Source organism: Acartia tonsa, chromosome 9 (genome assembly GCF_053477335.1).
Source record: "Acartia tonsa isolate MP-2025a chromosome 9, ASM5347733v1, whole genome shotgun sequence".
Classification (NCBI taxonomy): domain Eukaryota; kingdom Metazoa; phylum Arthropoda; class Copepoda; order Calanoida; family Acartiidae; genus Acartia; species Acartia tonsa.
In genome coordinates, this window is record NC_137268.1 from 33,738,910 (window position 1) to 33,758,754 (window position 19,845).

Here is a 19,845-nt window from a genome sequence, read left to right on the forward strand (position 1 = left end):
TATGAAAAATTTTACATCTACTACTTACTAAAAGAACCGGCTAGCTATCTTAAATAAAAAGCAAAAAAGTTAATACACCTCCTTTAATGTAATCATAACAAGGATGACAACATCCATAAAGGAGCTCTGAAGCGGTAGGACAAACGAACATGAACACTTGTAGTGTGACAGAACTAAATAATCAGAATATAAATGTATAAAAGTTGAAACGAAATTGCAAGTAAATTTGTTCAAAGATTGCTTAAATGCAGATTTTATGACTTGATTATAGAGATGCTTCGCTTATGATATTGTACTTTGTTGTCCAAGGAATCTGTATTCCAAAAATCAGATAAATCTGATAATCTTATGATATAAAAATTTGTTGTTAAAAAGTTAATATTTAACATGTTTAAAATGGACGTACGGACATTCTAGTAAAGATTATAGAGTTGCTACGCTTTCTAAATCGTAACTAATTACTACATGAATCAGCATGCAAAATTTGGAATCGTTAGGACAATTCTAACCCGTTTAAATTAACAAAAAAAGCTATCTGCTCCAGACGGACGGATGGACCGACCCTATTTATAGAAAAGCTTCGCTGTTAACAATCAATGGTGCATAAGAATTTAATTGTGTCTCATTTCTTTTACGCATTTGGAAATTTGAAAAATCCAGGGAGGGAGGGAACACTGCACTGTAAATTAGGATATATTTTGGCCGGATATCCGGCTGATTTTTAATGCCAGATATCCGATTCGGGCAATATATCTGGCCAATGTTCGATATCCGGCATAGAAAAATCGCAGCTGGCTAAAATAACCGTACCTCCATACAACCTAAATTGATCGCAAAATTTTCCCATTTAGTACATCATTATCCATGTATATCTTATATCCAGTTTGTCGACTATAAGATATCAAATAATGTTGGATACGACATGGCTTCATTTTATGTCAATTAAAAAAAGCAGAAATTCCATTCAACGATTTAAAATTAACAACTTAAAAAATAAAATAGATAAAATTATAGAAAGCTGCGCTCTTAAAAAGTATAAATTTAGTGTTTTTCCTTTAAGTGTCAATGAGCAAAGAAATACACCCATCCCCTTAACTATTATATAAACTAGTAAAGTTTTTTTGTGTGTAGCTTAAGATCTCAATAACTACTGAACCGATTGAGTGATCACTTTTAGTAAAACTTCACATAGTTCGTGTGATGGTTTAATTATATTTGCAGATTTAAGTCTTTGTGATGGTTTTTAGCTATTTATTAGCCCATCTCTGCCTCCTAAAGGCTAGGGGTGTAGCCGCATGGCTTAAAAATAGGAAGTCTGAAGATTTTTTTCTTTATACATAATCCATTTACCCGTGTTGCCCTAACCCTGCGAGACTATCCTGCATCTAATATTACCTAACACGAAAAACTATCTTCCATCTTCAAAATAAGATGGGATGGGGGTTCTATGCTCGACTGGGCGTTTTGTGGGAAATCGACTAAATTTCTAATGCGATTAATAAATAATGATATATTGTTCGTGTCTATGGCTCAAAACAGAAATACAGGGATATGTAAAGGAAAGATTAATAAATTTCTTCCCCAATTTGAACGAACAAGGCTACACTTAACCAAAAAAATATTCAAGTTTTGAATTTGTGAAATAGTTTATTTTTATCCAATTAACATATCCCTGGATTGAAAAGCAATGGCTAATGACCAAAAAATTCATGTATGTTTTCCCAAAACTTTGAAAATTGTATGATTTTCAGCGTGAAGCTTAAGATTTCAATAACTACTGAGCTGATTAAGTTCTTCTTTTTAGAGGGGCTGCACATAGGTCCCGAGCTGGTTTTAGTCTACTTTTTTAGATTTAAGTCTTGGGATAATTTTAGGGTATATTTACCCATATCTTACCCCTTTGAATACTGAATCCCTAGATACTAGGGTCGCAGCCGCTAGTTACAAACAAAGGAAAAGTTTCCCATATCAAACCTATCTTCTTTTTCTCTTACTTCATCTATTTCTTTCCCGTTTTGCTAAGCTACTGTTGCTAATATTGGTCCTTGTTTTAAAAAAATGTCAACTTCAATATGTTTTAAAGTACAATCAAAATATTTTTGTGTGTGTTTTTTTGAAAACATTAAAATCACTGCATTCACTTGAAGCTTATAGTTAAAGGATACAAAACTAGATACAAATTATTGTTGGACAAGTTACTTTGTATTTACCAATCATAAATCAATTTACAATCAGTTGTTAGGCCAACGAATGGATTAACGTGTTTATAAACTTTTGGGATTTCAATATATAAGTTTAAAATCAAGTGTCCCCTCCCTCCCTGCTATAAACATATTTCAATGGATATTGAATACGTGGAAATTGTGAGATATCCTTGCATGCCCTAATTAATGTTTCTCTCAGCTGGATAATATAACGATACCCGCTTGCATCACCGCCCCTTTATGACTTCGCCCCATCTTCTATCGTGACCATACAGGAAGAAAGTATTGACCAATGTCTGAGGACTATAATAGCAACATAAATTAACAGCAAAAATTTCTATGTCACAGTATCCACCTATAACCTTTATTTATTCATAAAATTAAATAACATTTTCATCTTTTTCATTGGTGTTCAAACTTTTCAACCAATATATATTTTTTGATTTATTTATTAAAAGTCAGGGACCTCAATAACTTCCTAGAAACCAGGGTATAACCTCAAATAACTCCCTTGTAAAACAAGGCTATAACCTCAAATAACTCCATTGAAACAAGTCTATAACCTCAAATACCTCCCTTGAAGCCAGGCTATAACCTCAAATAACTCCCTTTAAACCGGGCTTTCTGTGAATTTACAAAAAAAAATCGTCATGGTTGCTTTCTCCACATAAATATAGGTAAACACAATCATTAGTTATTCTTAACACTTTACTAGGCAAATAATAAAAAATCTGTCGTGTTTCAGTCATAATCTGGTTTTATTTGGTGCATCATGAAAATTTTAAATATCAAATTATATAAAGTAGTTATGAATTTTGTCTGAATCATAAGATCTCAATAAATACTGAACAGATTCGGTTCTCTTTTTTTAAGCAAGCATCACATGCGATGGTTTAGGCTATTTTATATATTCATATTTAAATATTGGGATGTTTTTAATCTATTTTTCTACCCTCTCTCTGCCCCAAGGTGTTAGGAGCTATAAGTTTTAAATATAGCAACATTGGAATTTTTAAAAAGCGAAGTTTAAATTTGAAGTCTGAAATGGATAGCTCTTTCTGATCGTTAATTTAGACATGTTAGAAGTACTGTACCACCAATTTTAATCATGATGAAATTATAATTTTTGTACCGATTGAAAAAAATATGAAAGCGTAGCAACTCTATAATTATTTTTAAAAAGATTTTATGTACATTTTAAACAAGATGATTTTCTAGCTTTTTGATTTTTATAAATATCTTTATTAATTGATTTTTGAATAAAGACACAATGGTAGAAGCAAAGCATCTCTATAATATAAGTCTAAAAATGTGAGTCCATATTCTGCTATCGCTTTAATTACTTCTCTTATTCTTAAGATCCAACCATGGCTGAGCGTGTTCCCACCACCGTCAGAGATTTCTTCTTCGAGGATCCTCACTTCAAGTCTTCCTGGGACCAGTTCGACAAGGTGAGGGATGCCATGTTCAAGGAGTCCAGGGACCTCTTCAAGGAGATGGATAAGGACTTTAGACAGACCAGGTGCATGCAGCAGTTGCCCAACAAGGCTGAGAATCCTGCCATCCAGTCGGACAATCCTATGGAAAAGTATGAGCAGGGATGGATGTTCCCCCGCAAGTGGATGATGCCTGCCATCAAGTCTGACTTCGGGGACATGGAGCTCTTCAAGCACGGTCACGACCATGACGTCATCAGGTTCACCGACGACAAGGACAAGATGGAGGTATCTCTGGACACTGCTCACTACAAGCCAGAGGAGTTGCATGTTCAGGTGAAGAACAACATGCTCGTCATTGAGGGCAGCCACGAGGAGAAGTCTGAGGATGGTAAGCACAATGTGACCAGGAGGTTTACTAGGTCCTACACTCTGCCCCAGGGTACCAGGGCTGAGGACGTCACCTCCAACCTGTCCACTGATGGTGTTCTGGTTGTCAAGGCTCTGAAGAAGGAACCCACTGAGGAAGTTGAGATTAAGCAGATCAAGTAAATTGTAAACGGCAATTTAATTCTGTTTTATTTGTAATTCCGCGAAGCTTTTTCATTGTAACTCTGTTTTTATTCATTCTTTTATTTATTTTAATAAACATATTCTGTATTTAAGTGACTGTATATAAATTTTGTTCTATATAAGATTTTGATGCATATTGGCGTCTTTTTAGGCAACTTTCAAAAATAATTTCCTCAAAAGAATTAGAAACATAGAATAGTTATTTATCGCATCGTATTAAAGACAGCTTTCCGCGGATATTAAAACAGAAATCTATTTTTTTTAAAAACAGTTTTGTTACCCCTTACAAAATTAACATTAATTATATGATTTTATTCATGGAAAATTGTCTGCAATTTGGTGATATACATGATTACTCAGTATGACTGAGAACCGGTTGTAATCCACTAGATATTTATAAGTTTTGAAGCCATGCTGGAATAGTTTTTTCTCGCATAGTATTATAAACAGCTTTCCGCGGATATAGAATGTATAATTATAAGATTAAAACCAGTTTTTTAACCCCTAGTTGCCAAAGATGCTAGACATAGTTTTTTCTTATGGATGAGAATCGGTTCCTATCCACCGGATTCGAATGAGTACGAGAATAGTTATTTCTCGCATCGTCCGCGGAAATAGAATGTACAATAATAAGGTTAAAACCAGTTTTTTTAGCCCCGAGAACCGAAGGCACGAGCTAAAAAAACTGGTTTTAATCTTATGATTGTACATTTTTATATTCATAGAAAGCTGGATATAATACGATGCTAGACATAGTTTATTCGTATAGATGAGAACCGGTTCCTATCCACCGGATTAGAATAAATACAAGAATAGTTATTTATCTCATCGTATTAAAGACAGCTTTCCGCGGATATTGAAACAGAAATCTAAAATAAAAAAAATGTTGTTACCCCTTACAAAATTAATATTATTTTATAATGATATTAGTGGAAAATTGTCTGCAATACGATGCTATACATTATTTTTTTAGTGTTGCTGAGAACGGGTTGTAATCCTTCGGATATTAATCGGTTTTGAAGCCATACAGAGCTTGATCTTTAAATCGTTTATAGGTGATTTAAACCGGGGCGATTCATTCAGCGCACCATCAAATTATTTAATACCAATTTTTAAATCGAATTTGCATAGGCGATTTGGTGCGGGCAGTGGCGCGGCAATGCTACTCACCGAGTGGCATTGCCGGTCCAAATCGGGGTGAATCATATGTAATAAATGGATATTTTTTTAAATCACTTTAATATTTTATTGCAAAACTATTGAGAAAACATTATTATAGTTATTTTTAAAATAAATTATATATTAATGTTTTATATAAAATACCATACTGACACGGCATTTTATATAAAATACCTTACTGACACGGCTTTAAGTAATAAAGTTGTACTGGCGCGGATCGATATTTTAGTGAGTGTGCAAGTGATCTAAAAACACGGTTCACCTCTGAATCGCACCATAAAATCGATTTAAAGATCAAGCTCTGGAATATATCTTACTTATTATTGAAAGATAAAATGCGCGTGTGGCTCCCACTGAGCCTGTTGTTGGTTGTTGCTCTGTGCATACAAGATTCTCTGGCGGATCAAAAACCAAAGGCGGAGGTAAAATCTTGCAAAAACAAGGATGACAACATCCATAAAAGCGAAGCTATGAAATGGTTGGACACACGAACATTAAAACGTGTAGAGTGTCAGAACTAAATTAGCAGAATATTAATGCATAAGTCTAAACAAAATTGTAAGTAAAGTTGTGATAATAGGAATCAGTATTCCTAATATCAGATGAATAGGATGATTTTAACATACATATAAAAATTTGTTGTCAAAAAAGTTAAAAAATCAAAATGTTTTAAATGGATGTACGGTCTTTCTGGTAACGATTATAGGGTTGCTACACTTACAAAATCGTACCTTATTGTTATAGGAATCATCATACAAAGTTTTAAAACCATAGCACAATTCTAACCCGTTTAAATTAATGTAAAAAACTAACTGTCCGTGACGGATGGACCGATCCTAATTATAAAAAAGTGTTGATTTTAACTAAAAATGAACGATTACTAATGTTATTGCTTTTAAGTGGCCGGTTGAGCATTAATAACTCCCACCCTTATTTTTTATAAAACTTAACCTAACTCTGTCAGGCTACCCAATCCAATATAACCAAACCTAACTTTCTTTCAAAATGTTAATAACGGTAGCTGTGTTTAGTGCCCTAGGAAAATGGGGATAGGTGTCACAGCGTTTGGCATACCTATTCTATTGACGTCATAGTAGAGGGAAATAGAAAGGGAAGAGGGAAAGAAACCTCCTAGAAAAAGGATGGGGTATAGATTATTTCCTGATGTCAATAGAATAGGTAGGCCAAAAGCAGTGACATCTATCCCCATTTTGCAAGGGCACTATAGACAGCTACTTAATTTTTTGTCCAGGTAACTCCAGGTATAGTTGAGTGCAGCCCCGCTAGGAGGAGGAGATGGGAAAACTGGGGCACTTCCATATTGAAGGTATTAATATTTCATTCAGCTGTAAAAACTTTTCTCGCTTTTATTCGAATCCGGTGGATAGAAACCGGTTCTCATCCATACGAAAAAACTAAGTCTAGTATCGTATTATATCAAGCTTTCTACAAATATAAAAATGTACAATCATAAGTTTAAAACCATTTTTTTTAGCTGGTGCCTTCAGCACCACGGGGCTAAAAAAACTAGTTTTAATCTTATAATTGTACATTCTACATCTGCGGAAAGCCGTTTATAATACGATGCGAGAAATAACTATTCTCGTATTCATTTGAAACCAATTAATATCTAGTAGATTAGAACCGGCTCACAGCCATACTGAAATATTATGTATAGCATCATATTCACCAATTTTTTTTTTGGCACCAAGATGCCGGTTTTAATCTTACAATTGTACATTGTTATATCCTCGGAAAGCTGTTTATGATACAATGCAATAAATAACTATTATTTAATAACAATGAGCCAAATTTCCGTCTGCTAGGCTAGAAGCTAAGGTTTCCTTAGCCTTACATACATATAATAGAAAATGATAGGAAACCCTAAATTCTGGGCTATCCTAAAAAATTTAATAGGATTTGGCTCCATATTATTTGATTGGTTCAATTATGTTTATTTTAGTACAAATTTATTTTAGCATTAAATTTTTAACAAAATTTTATAATTTTTATAATATATTTGTAAATATAATATAATATTTTAGACATGTCATATATAATACAACTTATTAGGAAGCAAGGTTGTATGAAAGCGATGGAAAGACAGAACTTAAACTCGGGGAGGTAATATAAATAAATATTTTTTTGTAGCGAAGTCACTCTATAAGCCTGTACAATCTTGTGTGCTTTTGTCTTAAATGCTAATTTCTTTTTAAAGAAGTTGTATCAACTTTTTTGCTTTTTATTTAAGATAGCTAGCCGGTTCTTTTTGTAAGTAGTAGATGTAAAATTTTTCATAGAATTCAGATATGCAATCGGTTTTTTTGTAGACCTCTTATTTTTAAAGTAATTTAAGTTTTAAAAAAAAATAATTAAGTCGGTTTTAAGGTACTAAAACGCAACAAAATAAAAGAAGAAAATAGCCAGTATGAACAAAAATAGTAATATCTTTAATTTGACACCTTACTTTTAAAATTCTGTTGAGTAATTGTTGAAAAAATCTATTTTTTTAACCTCGGTTTAATCAAAACATTAAACCTAAATATTTTCTCATACAGACATAAAAATATGGGTTCATATATACCATTAGAATGAGAAAAATAATATGAATTCATTCTAAGCAAAATTGAAAAAGTTTAAAAAAATTGTAATAAAAAATAGAAAGAATAAAAAGTTTATTTTAAGAATTGTAACTACTAAACTAGCCAATCACAAATCGCAAAAATTGACGAATCAGGAAACTTAAACTTTAAAATTAACCTATAGAATTGCCAGAAAAAAAGGAGAACGTTCATACAATATATACAATAGATACTACAATAAATATAGTGATATTAAAGAACATGTAAATAATGAAAAATTATGAACAAATATGCATCAGTCTGTTTATAAACTTCAAAACAATGCAGTTAAAAATACATTATTGTTTCTTGTGTTTAAAAAATATCTGCTACATTGCATTGTCTTTTGTTTAGGTTCTGTTCAGGTTTGGTTCAAGCTAACCCTTTAAAGCCGAAAATTATGATTCTTAAAATAAACTTATTTTTTTTATTATAGTTTTATAAAACTTTTTCAATCTTGCTTAGAATAAATTCGTAATATTTTTCTGATTCTAAAGGTATATATGAACCCATGTTTTTTATGTCTGTTTGAGAAAATATTTAGGTCTAAAGTTTTTATTAAACCGAGGTTAAAAAAATAGATTTTTTCAATAATTACTCAACAGAATTTTAAAAGTAAGGTGTCAAATTAAAGATCTTACTATTTTTGTTCATACTGGCCATTTTCTTCTTTTATTTTGTTGCGTTTAAGTACCTTAAAACCGACTTAATTATTTTTTTAAAAAACTTAAATTACTTAAAAAATAAGAGGTCTACAAAAAAACCGATTGCATATCTGAATTCTATGAAAAATTTTACATCTACTACTTACTAAAAGAACCGGCTAGCTATCTTAAATAAAAAGCAAAAAAGTTGATACAACTTCTTTGATATAGATTTATTTTTACTTTTTCTCCTTAATAATTGTATATTATTTTTATTCATTAAAAAATAATTGTCTAATTTAATGTGTAATCTTTCTTGTTTTTTTTTTCGTGGAGTGATTTCTCATGGGAGGGTGGTTTACCCTTTCCCAAAATAGATATAAACCTTCCCTGGACCTATGAAAGGATAGCAAGATCCTTCGGTACACACAGACATACAGATAGACAACCTGTTACTCTTATGTAAAGATTTTGAATTTTGTATTAATTTAAGAATTTATATTTTTTTCCTAGGTTGATGGAGAGAAAGTGTTCAAGTTCCGCATAGGGTCAAACTACAAGATCAGGGCTAGCTTCTCTGTAGTGAGGTACCCAGAGGTAAGTTCTGTATTGGGTCCAACTACAAGATCAGGGCTAGCTTCTCTGTAGTGAGGAACCCAGAGGTAAGTTCTGTATTGGGTCCAACTACAAGATCAAGGCTAGCTTCTCTGTAGTGAGGTACCCAGAGGTAAGTTCTGTATTGGGTCCAACTACAAGATCAAGGCTAGCTTCTCTGTAGTGAGGTACCCAGAGGTAAGTTCTGTATTGGGTTCAACTACAAGATCAGAGCAAGCTTCTCTGTAGTGAGGTACCCAGAGGTAAGTTCTGTATTGGATCCAACTACAAGATCAAGGCTAGCTTCTCTGTAGTGAGGTACCCAGAGGTAAGTTCTGTGTGAACACTCTTTGATACAAAGGTGATTTCCTACATCATCATGTAATAAGTCAGCTATATTAAACAGTTATATAAAATACAATATAGCTTTGCTTATGGAAATTACATCGTCCATATTTTCTTTTATTTTTAAGTTGTCCCCCCTCTTACCCTTAGATAAAGATCCCCTTGATGCTATTTGGAAATTTTTGGGTTAAGTTTATTGTGGCTTTAAAACCCATCTTGATGTCTAAACATGAACCTAATATGGCAATCATTCTGTTCAGAAAAATCACAAAATGGAAATGGATATGAAATACGTGGTAATTATGACAGGAAATTTTATCGTCAAGTAAGGTTGCTTATAAATAGTCCTCTGTTGTAGGTCAACAAGTTCCTTTATGATCAGGGGATCAGCAATATTTTACCGTGAACTGCAGTAGATCCAAATTATTTAATTTTCAGGGATTTGGAGCCCTGCCCAAATACATGGGATTAAAGCTGACTGAAGAATACACCAGAGCTGACTTTGGCACACAGCAAATTTATGAGGTTATTTAATTTAGAAGTGTCTATAAAAATGACATTATGCTGGCCTGCCATTGGTAATTTTGTCTGTGTTTTGGCCTATTATTGGTCATTTGTATTGTATAACGTCATATTTTATAGGCACTAAAGAGAGCTTCTATAATTTCTATTTTTAAAAGTGTGTCTGGTGCAAGGAATCTTGCAAACCGCTACACCGATTACTTTATTTCTTTAGGGGGGGTACCTCGAGGCTTGACCCACCAAGAAAAAAAAACACCCACAAGTTTTCTTCTCATTATTAAAACTACAATTAAAAGGGTCGACTCTAGATGCTGTGAGTATTGGTGCAAAAAATGGGGACATGATTCCAGTGACGTCATATTTTTCTTTCCCGAAAAAGGGAAAGGGGGAAGAAAATCTCTTCAAAAGAGATGGGGAAAACCCCCTTTTCTCTCATCTCTTTTTTTTCTTCCCCCCTTCCCTTTTTCGGGAAAGAAAAATATGACGTCACTGGAATCATGTCCCCATTTTTTTGAATTCACAGCATCTTTATAAACAGGTTTTTCACGCTCACGGAAAGGAAAAGGTATAGGAAATGAAACTGTGAAACACAAACATAAAACTCATTCTCACATACGTAAACGTTGGATTTAAAAACTTGGGGAATTCGGTTGAATTGTGATTGGACTGTTTAATAGTAGTAGCTAAACCTTTCACCAATAATTTTAATCTATATTAAAACTTTGCTTACGAATTAGATTAGGAAAAATAGTCTAAAAATAAAGATGATTAAAGTCCCTCCACAGATTATGACGTCATACGGTAGAATAACCAATGAGAGGTCAGCATAAATTTTACCATTAGTCAATTACAGTGTATACTGGCCTCTCATTGGCCATTCTATCTTATGACGTCATAATCTGTGGAGGGACTTTAATTATCTTCTCTAAAAATAGAACCAACACAAATAAAACCTTACAAGATCTAACTGGACACACAAACAGACAAGAACACATCCCAATACTCTAGCAATAATTTTACAACTGTTTAATTTTAGTCAACTTTTGGCAAGCCCATGATTGGCAGACAAGAATGCAGTCCTGTCCTGTTTGGCGCTAGAGGACAGGTATACATACTAGCTATCAACCTATCCATATCGTATGACACTTGTTTAGCCTGTAAGTTTCAGAATATAATTTCTATATGTTCAAGGTTTGTATGTATTTAAACGAAAGGACAGTTTTCTTTTTCGTTTCAAAAAGGCATCAGTTTTCATGAATACTATTCTTGTTATTAAGATATGTTTACCTATCTCCAAAAAGTTCTTTGGAACACCAAGGATAACCTTTGATTGTAGATAGATATCACTACTGTCATTTGATAAATCTCTATATCTTTAACTATCATTTTTGATTATCTTTAATCATTTTTCAGGATGCTAATGCCTGCAAATGGTTGACCAAGGAAACAAAGGTTTGTATCCCCTTTTAAAGGTGAAACTTTTAAATAATCTCGGTCTGTCCGTACGTAGCGGTTTGCTCTTTAAAATATGCTGTTTTTTATTTAAATTTTTTTCAAAGAGAAACATTTTTATGTATGATATATTTATATCATTCATCTGATTTTTGGAATATTGATTTTTACGACAACATGATAAGCGAAACATTTCCATAATCAAATCAAGTCCTAAAAATGTAAGCATGTTCTTCAACAGTATCTCGTATTTAAGCAATTTTTATCACATTTATACAATTTTGTTTAGATTTCAATATGAATATTTTGCTCATTAAGTTCAGACAAATGTATATGTTCGTTTTTCATATCGTCTACTTCTAGAGCTTCGCTTTTATGGCAATTGTCATTCCTGTTTAAAAAGTTCATCTTTTTATCTAGATTAATTTGAATGTTTATTTATCTTTTTAGCAGAGCATTGCAGCCGTTCCGTTTAAAAGCAGTTTGTCCGCAACTGAAGATTGTTTTTTTGCCGTTACCCAAGCATTTTAAAGCCATTTTTGAGGCTGCAGCTAAAATTTACACAAAATTGGAGTAGTAAACGTTTAATAGTGCATATAAATTATGGTTCTTTACAACATATTTAATTTAATATAATATAACTAGCAGCTTCGCCCCTAGCCTTTAGGGGCTGTGCCCCAAGAGGTTTGATCTATGAATAGCGGGTACGCCCCAAGATAGTGGCACTTTAAATGATTTTTTTTATTTCAAACGATATTAAACATGTTAACAGATTTTGTCAGACTTTTGCTATGTTGCGTTGAAGTCTCTAAGAATATAAAAAAAATACGATATTTTTATATTCTTAGAAAGGTTGGTGGTACCCTCCCCCAAAATAGTTATAAACTTTCCCGGGACCTATGAGAAGCTACCCTGTTAAGGTGAACCGTATCGGTTCAGCGGTTAGCGAGATCCTTTGGTACAAACAAACAGACAGACAGACATCGTTCTACTTTGTATTATAGATTATTATAATGTCAGGGAATGTGCCCACTGAATGAGAAACCGGAAGAAGTTGTAGAGTTGGAGTTTCCCTTCATAGTTCCAAACTTTCCCAATGCTTTCACAAATACTTCTTTCAGGTGAGACACATTTTTAGTAGCGAAGTTACTCTATAATTTGAAATGTCCGTACGTAACGGATAGCTTTTTTCGTTAGTTTAGGCCAGTTAGAATTGTCCTATTGATTTCAAATTTTGCATGGTGAACCTGTAATAGTTAGGTACAATCTAGAAAGCGTAGCAACTCTAAATCGTTACCAGAATGTCCGTACGTCCATTTTCAACATGTTGATTTTTCTACTTACTTGGTTCGTCAGTCTGTCGGTCATGCTACAAAATAAAATTTTGAATGAATAGGTTGATTCCAACAGAGACGCCAGTGACAAGAGGTGGATGTGAACTTATTGGACAACCTGGAGGTGAATATATAGAGTAGATATTTGGCTGTTTATCACACTAGTTCCCAAAGTTTTATAATAACGTTTTACTTTTCGTTTACTCAACATCTGTGGGGACATTTATTGAATTTTGATTGGTTGGTTCATTAAGTTGAGCGCCAAAGATTCCATTCTTAATTGTAATCTACAGTAAGGGCAATTTTGTGCGACATTACGCGGATGTGCATCAATTTTTTGGCCATTGTCTTATCCCTTTTAAATCCTTGGAAACCGCAATAAATGAAGTACCCAAAATGATTAACAATTTTGGGAATAGTTCCTTTCGTGACAACGCCCCTTCAGGGGCGATTCTCCGTATTTTTAAAATGGCTTTGATAGATTATCTTAGGTTAGGTTATATTGGGTTAGGTGATTGCCCCACAGGGTTAAGCAATTGGCCCCGCAGGGTTAGAGCCCCCCGCAGGAGCTAGAAATAGGAGAAAAGCTACTGTGAAAAAAACAAAGAATCGCCACTTAAGGAGCGTTGCCACGAAAGGGACTATACCCACAATTTTAAGGAACTGAGACAACCATTGACAAGGACATGATTTGTTTCCAATACCCAACAGCTATCAACAAAATATTCAAGAATTAAACTAAAACGACCAAGCTGATATTGCTTCAGTCACCTCTTTAAGAGGTTTTCCTCATAACTTTTTTCGTAAATGGCATAATAAAAATAATAAATTTTAATTAGGGACAATTAATCTGAACGAAATAATATAAACAGGCAGAGAGGGAAGAGACAATGGGATGTTTAGAACACTTGCTCCTAAAGTGTTTTAATAACGTTTTCTTATTCGTTGGCTAAAAACTATAGGGGCTTTCATTGAATTTTATTTTGGCTGAGTGTCCAAACGTTTCAACCGCTAATTGTAAGCTACATAACTTTGTGTATCATCATTTGGGATTTACATCAATTTATCGGCTATTGTCTTATCCCCTTAGATCCCTGATAAAAAACATAACAATTTTAAAAATTGATGACAAAAGTGTTAAATATTTTATTACATGACCCTTTGTTCTATTTAGTTTCAAGTATGGTTTAATTGTCTCTTTTTTTATATGTAAATTTGATTTAATTAAAAATTGTATAAGAATTTGGTTTAAATGTAAAATTTTATTTTTAATAAATCTTTAACTTTTCAGTCTTTTCATTAATATCTAAATAAATTTAACTAAATATGGGCTGATTGCTTATTTTAAGTTTGGGCTTGCTAAAACAATCAAAGTCCGAGTTAAAGACCAGGGCTCGGCAGCCTCGTGTTTACTGCGACTTAGCCTCACATTTAAATCCATGCAGATGATTTGAAAAAAAAAACTTTTAAAAGATTCTGGACTTTTAGCTGATTTTTAGAATTGTAAAAGTTTGATTTCCATGAGGCTTACAGGAGGCTGAGGCGCGGCTGCCGAGTCCTGATTTAAATTAGGCAGTTGTATGGAAAGCAGTTTTAAACTTAAGCTGCAGTTTTTTTTTCAAGTCGAAGCATTATAGCAATGTTGCACTTTTTAAAACAGGCCTTCAAGATATCAAACCTGGCCGCATAATTTTCAGACATTCAAAAGCAGTAAAGCCCATTATAAGTATAACAATCTACAGGTAAAACTATAGAACTCGCCACCCCCCCCCCCCTTCTTATTCATATTATATTCATTATGTTAAAATTAAATGTATTTTGCCGTAACTGTGTCAAAAATGGTTACAAAACATACCTTTCTCGACCTAAGATACTGAAAATAAAAACTATTTGACATTTTATTGTATATTATTTCAGTCAGAATTAAGATAAAATTTTTATCAAGACGACTTTTTAATTTTCTAGTATTCATTTCTTTAGATTAGACTATAACAAGGATCGCCAACATCCAAAAAATCGAAGCTCTGAAGCGGTAGGACAAACGAACATTAACACTTGTACAGTATCAGAACTGAATAATCAGAATATTAATGTATACTGAAATAGACATTAATATATCTAAACCCTTTGAAAATAAAAGGATAAGAACATCCATAAAAGCGAAGCTCTCAAACGGTAGGACAAACGAACATTAACACTTGCAGAGTGTCAGAACTGATTCCTAAATAGGCAAAATTTAAATACATAATTTTAAGCAAAATTTTAAGTAATTTTCTTTCAAACTGCTAAAATACAAGATACTGTTTAAGGACATAATTAAACGGAAAGAGCTAACCGTTATGGACACTTATTAAAGAAAAGCTTCGCTTTAAAAAGTTTTAGTTGGCTTTGCTTAAATTGAATGCATTTCTTGAAAATTAATAATTTCACTTTGCTTAACTTAAATAAAAAATAGATATTGCTTTTGGTTTTTAGTAATATTATACAGTAAACACGTAAATATGTACGTGTCATAATATAATGCCCTGGTGTTGTGATTATAACAAGGATAACAGGTATTATCCTCTTAGAATTTTTTTTTCAATTTTGAAAATTTGAGTACCCCCCCCCCCCCCCCCCCCGACAGCGAACTATGAACTCTGGCCGCAGCGCTCGGCTCCCTAGCCTGCCTAGCCGCAGCGCTCGGCCCCCTTGCCTGCCTAGCCGCAGCGTTCGGCCCTCTTGCCTGCCTAGCCGCAGCGCTCGGCTCCCTACCCTAAAACCTAACCTAACCTAAAATAGTTGTTCGTCGTTGTCGGGGGGGGGGGGGGGGGAGGGGCACTCAAATTTTCAAAATTGAAAAAAAAGAGGATAACGCCGGATAACAAAAGAGGGAGGGTATATTGGGCTGCTTTATTTTACACAAGTCCCCAAAGTTTTAAATAATGTTTTCTTATACGTTGGCTAAACAACCTTGTGGACTTTACTGAATTTTGATTGGTTGGTTCAGTATCTAAACGTTTTAACCAATAATTGTAATCTACAGAAGTAATTTTGTGTAACATCATCGGGGATGTACATTAATTCATCGGCCATTGTCTTATTCCTTTAGATACCTGCAATTATGTCGTAGTTATTGTCTGTAAATCAGTCTTAAATATATCATAGACTTTAGAGGATTCATATGAAGGAAAACTATTATACCACAAATTGAGCATTGTATTCTTTTCCTTCTCAATTTTTAACGTACATTATGCATGAAAATAACACAGAATTTGCACTTTAATTCAATAAAAAATTATTGACGAGAAGCATGTAAAGAATTGTTTTATATTTAACTAGCGGCTACGCCCCTAGAGGCCTCTAGTGGCACTTTGAATGTTTTTTTATACATAAAATATATCTATGTTGCGTTTGACGTTTATGTTTCGTCGAACTCTCTTTTTATAATCGAGAAACGTAAATTTTTTTTGTGATTTCTCTTGGGAGGGTGGTGGTACCCTCCCCCAAATTATTTATAAACCTTCCCGGGACCTATGAGAATCTACCTTGTTAAGGAGAACCCGATCGGTTCAGCGGTTAGCGAGATCCTTCGGTACAAACAGACACACAAACAAACAGACATCATGTTACTTTATTATAAGGATTGCATTGTCTCTTTGTAACTAAGTCCTATATTACCAAATCTAATATGAAAATATACAAAAAGAATATGCCTAATTTCTCGTATTTATTCGAAACCGATTAATATCCGGTGGACAAGAACGGGTTCCTATCCATACGAAAAAACTATGTCTAGCAACGTATTACATCCAGTTCTACGAATATAAAAATGTACAATCATAAGATTAAAACTTGATAGATAGATAGATAGATAGATAGAGAGAGAGAGAGAGAGAGAGAGAGAGAGAGAGAGAGAGAGAGAGTGAAAGATATAGAATATAGATAGATAAATATTCATAAAAAGTAAAAGTTTATTTTTTTCTTTTTAAAAACACTTTCTTTTTTACCCCACACATTTTCCTTGTTCGTTAAATTTAATGCAAAAATGAAGGGTCCAGAAACCGCAATTAGCTGAGCATGCCGCTAATTTAGCCGCACATCCGCAGTCAAGGCCAACTAAAATATTCTAGCCATTTGATTTATTTTTTCATTTTATTTTATTTGCTGATGTTCTTTTGCCGCCAACCTTCTTTTGGCACATTTCAAGAAAATTTGAAGTCTCTAAGCCAAAGTTGGGGTAACAGGAGCCTGGAGGACCAGGATCATACTTGGAACCTGAAATTGACTTGACCACCTATATTTCATATACGAATGTAGTCCTGATTCTCTGAAGTTACGATTCATATGCACACTGAGATTGGAGGTGAGAATCCTTTGGCATCGTAGATTGGTAAGCTGGGCTGTATTATAGTCTAGTAAAAATATCTGATGCATACTATTTCATACTTATTAGAAGCTAAGCTACTCAATTAAAAATATTGTCTGTCCGTCAGACAGTACTAAATGCTATGGGGGAAATGTGATTTTCTCATGTGCTTTAGAAGATAGAAGAAAGATATATGCGCATTAAGGCGGGTTGATTTCCAACTTTTTGGGAATTTCACATTTTTCCACATTGGCAAGGGTTACTGGGCCTATATAAAACCCTGTGAAACTTGAAACAGGTTTTTAAATCCAAAAACAACGGGCGCGCGGGGGGGAATAAAAAGTGCCCACCCCCTTATAAAACCAAAAATTGAAATTCCTTCAAACACAGGCATGTTGCATATCAAAATGACCACATTGAAATGCTGATTACAGATCTGAAAACAGTTTTGAAAAATATTGCTCCTAGTTCGAATAAGAGCTCATTAAGTACCTAAAAAGGCTGATTTATTAAAAATTGTTCATTTTGGTAGGTTATTTGAAAATTATTTCAGACTGAATCAATATTTTTCAAAACGGTTTTCAGATCTGTAATCAGCATTTCAATGCGGTCATTTTGATATGCAACATGCCTGTGTTTGAAGAAATTTCAATTCAATTTAATGCGCATCTAGTCTATAAATATTTTGTCCGCCAGTTGTATGTTTAGTAAATATAATTCAATAAATGTTAAATTAGTATCAAAGAGCACAACTTTCTAGATTTCCTGAATCTTTTGGCGATAATTTATAATTCTCTACAATTTCTAGTGATTAAACAAACCCAATTGTCCTTACCTACCCTCGTTTAAGCTTCTGTAATCAAGTAATTTTAACAGACATCCCAATCTGAGAGGGGAAGGGGGGCTGTTTATTGCACTAGTCCCTAATGTCTTATAATAAAGTTTTCTTATTCGTTGGCTTAACACACTTGGGGACATCTATTCCATATTGATTGGTTGGTTCATTTAGTTGAGTGTCCAAACGTTTTAGCCACTAATTGTAATCTACAGAAGGGGTTATTTTGTGTATCTTCATTGGAGCTGTACATCAGTTTATCGGCCATTGTCTTATCCCTGTATATCCCTGCATCCTAATACTTAAGTGTACATATGTATAAAATATTTGTTATTATCTACTAAAAACTAATGTTTTGACCAAAGTATGTATGACTATGACTATTACGTTATATTAAGGGTTGAAATGAACAAAAATTAAATATAAGTAATATTATGGATTCATAATCTTTTCTAAAATTTAAATTAAAAAATAAATTTCATTATTTTTTTACTTTTTTTCAAAGTTTTGTATTAAAAATATCACCTTTTCTTATTTTTTTTACATTTTTAGTTTTTACTTATTTTCAAGATAATAAAAATTATTTTCTGCTACTTGGCTGTGTTAATATAAGCGACACCATTAGTTGAATTTTAATGACCCAATAGAAAGGTTGCACAAGGCGGTTGTGATGGGGAGATACAGTTATTTAACCCTTTCTCTCTCCCGTGTTTTACTTTAATTTCCAGATAATGAGAGATTGATTGATATATTCCCCTTATTATGATAAACAAAATTACCTTTTCTTTAAACTAAATTAATGGCAGGAAAGTTGTAACAACCAGTCATATTTTAAATAAAGAACTCAAAGTTTTTAAGTCAACAAATAGAAGAACGTGTTTATAAAACTTAGGGTATCTTACTGGATAATTTATTGTCTAATTTCCCTTCCCTCCTTGCATTGCTGTTTATTTATCAATTAGCAAAAAAAGAATTTGCTACAAGAAACCCAAGCCCTTTCTCCCCTTCGATTTTGTAAAAAATATTAGTTATTTATCGCATCGTATCATAAACAGCTTTCCGCGGATATAAAAATGTACAATTATAACTGTATAAGATTAAAACCAGTTTTGTTAGCGCAGAGAAGCAGAAGACATGGGCTAACAAAACTGGTTTATACATTATGATTGGACTTAAACAACGCATTTTATCTTTTACCAAAATTATAAAATATCCTCTAGTAGTAAATCTTTATATGAAATATAGGTGTTCAAGTAAATTTCAGTTTTTTCATTAAACTTGGCATGTTAGAATTGTCATATCGATTTGATACTTTGCATGATGATTCCTGTAGTAGTTATGAACGATTTAGAAAGCGTAGCAACTCTATAATCGTTACCAGAATGTCCGTACATCCATTTTAAACATGTCGATTTTTAACTTTTTAATAACAATTTTTCATGAGATATAATTATCCGATTAATCTGATTTTTGGAGTACTGATTCCTATTACATTAAGGAACAATATTATTAGTGAGGCATCGCTATAATCAAGTCTTAAAAATATCTGTATGTCCTTAAACAGTATTTATTCTGTATTTAAGAAATTTAGCAATAAATTTACATATAGTTTTACGTATTCAGTTCTGACACTATACAAGAGTTAATGCTCGTCTGTCCTACCGTTTCAGAGCTTTGCTTTTATGGATGTTGTCATCCTTGTTATATATATATCTAGGCATATTTTACAATTAATGAATTTCTTTTTTCCTAGTTTCT

The 19,845-nt window shown here is 33.1% G+C and overlaps 2 protein-coding genes across 2 annotated transcripts; both read left to right on the forward strand.

Moving 5' to 3' along the window:
• The first annotated feature begins 3,519 nt into the window (after positions 1–3,519).
• On the forward strand, positions 3,520–4,290 carry LOC145328825 (uncharacterized). The gene has a single exon (XM_080172729.1). The coding sequence runs from the start codon at positions 3,572–3,574 to the stop codon at positions 4,190–4,192; it is 621 nt and encodes a 206-aa protein (XP_080028855.1). The 5' UTR covers positions 3,520–3,571; the 3' UTR covers positions 4,193–4,290.
• A 1,430-nt stretch (positions 4,291–5,720) lies between these two features.
• LOC145328826 (uncharacterized) lies at positions 5,721–14,194 on the forward strand. Its single transcript, XM_080172730.1, has 10 exons — positions 5,721–5,814; positions 6,645–6,719; positions 7,466–7,516; positions 9,171–9,254; positions 10,035–10,121; positions 11,155–11,223; positions 11,532–11,570; positions 12,591–12,691; positions 12,967–13,028; positions 13,565–14,194. The coding sequence occupies exons 1-10, from the start codon at positions 5,728–5,730 to the stop codon at positions 13,639–13,641; spliced, it is 732 nt and encodes a 243-aa protein (XP_080028856.1). The 5' UTR covers positions 5,721–5,727; the 3' UTR covers positions 13,642–14,194.
• Positions 14,195–19,845: the final 5,651 nt, after the last annotated feature.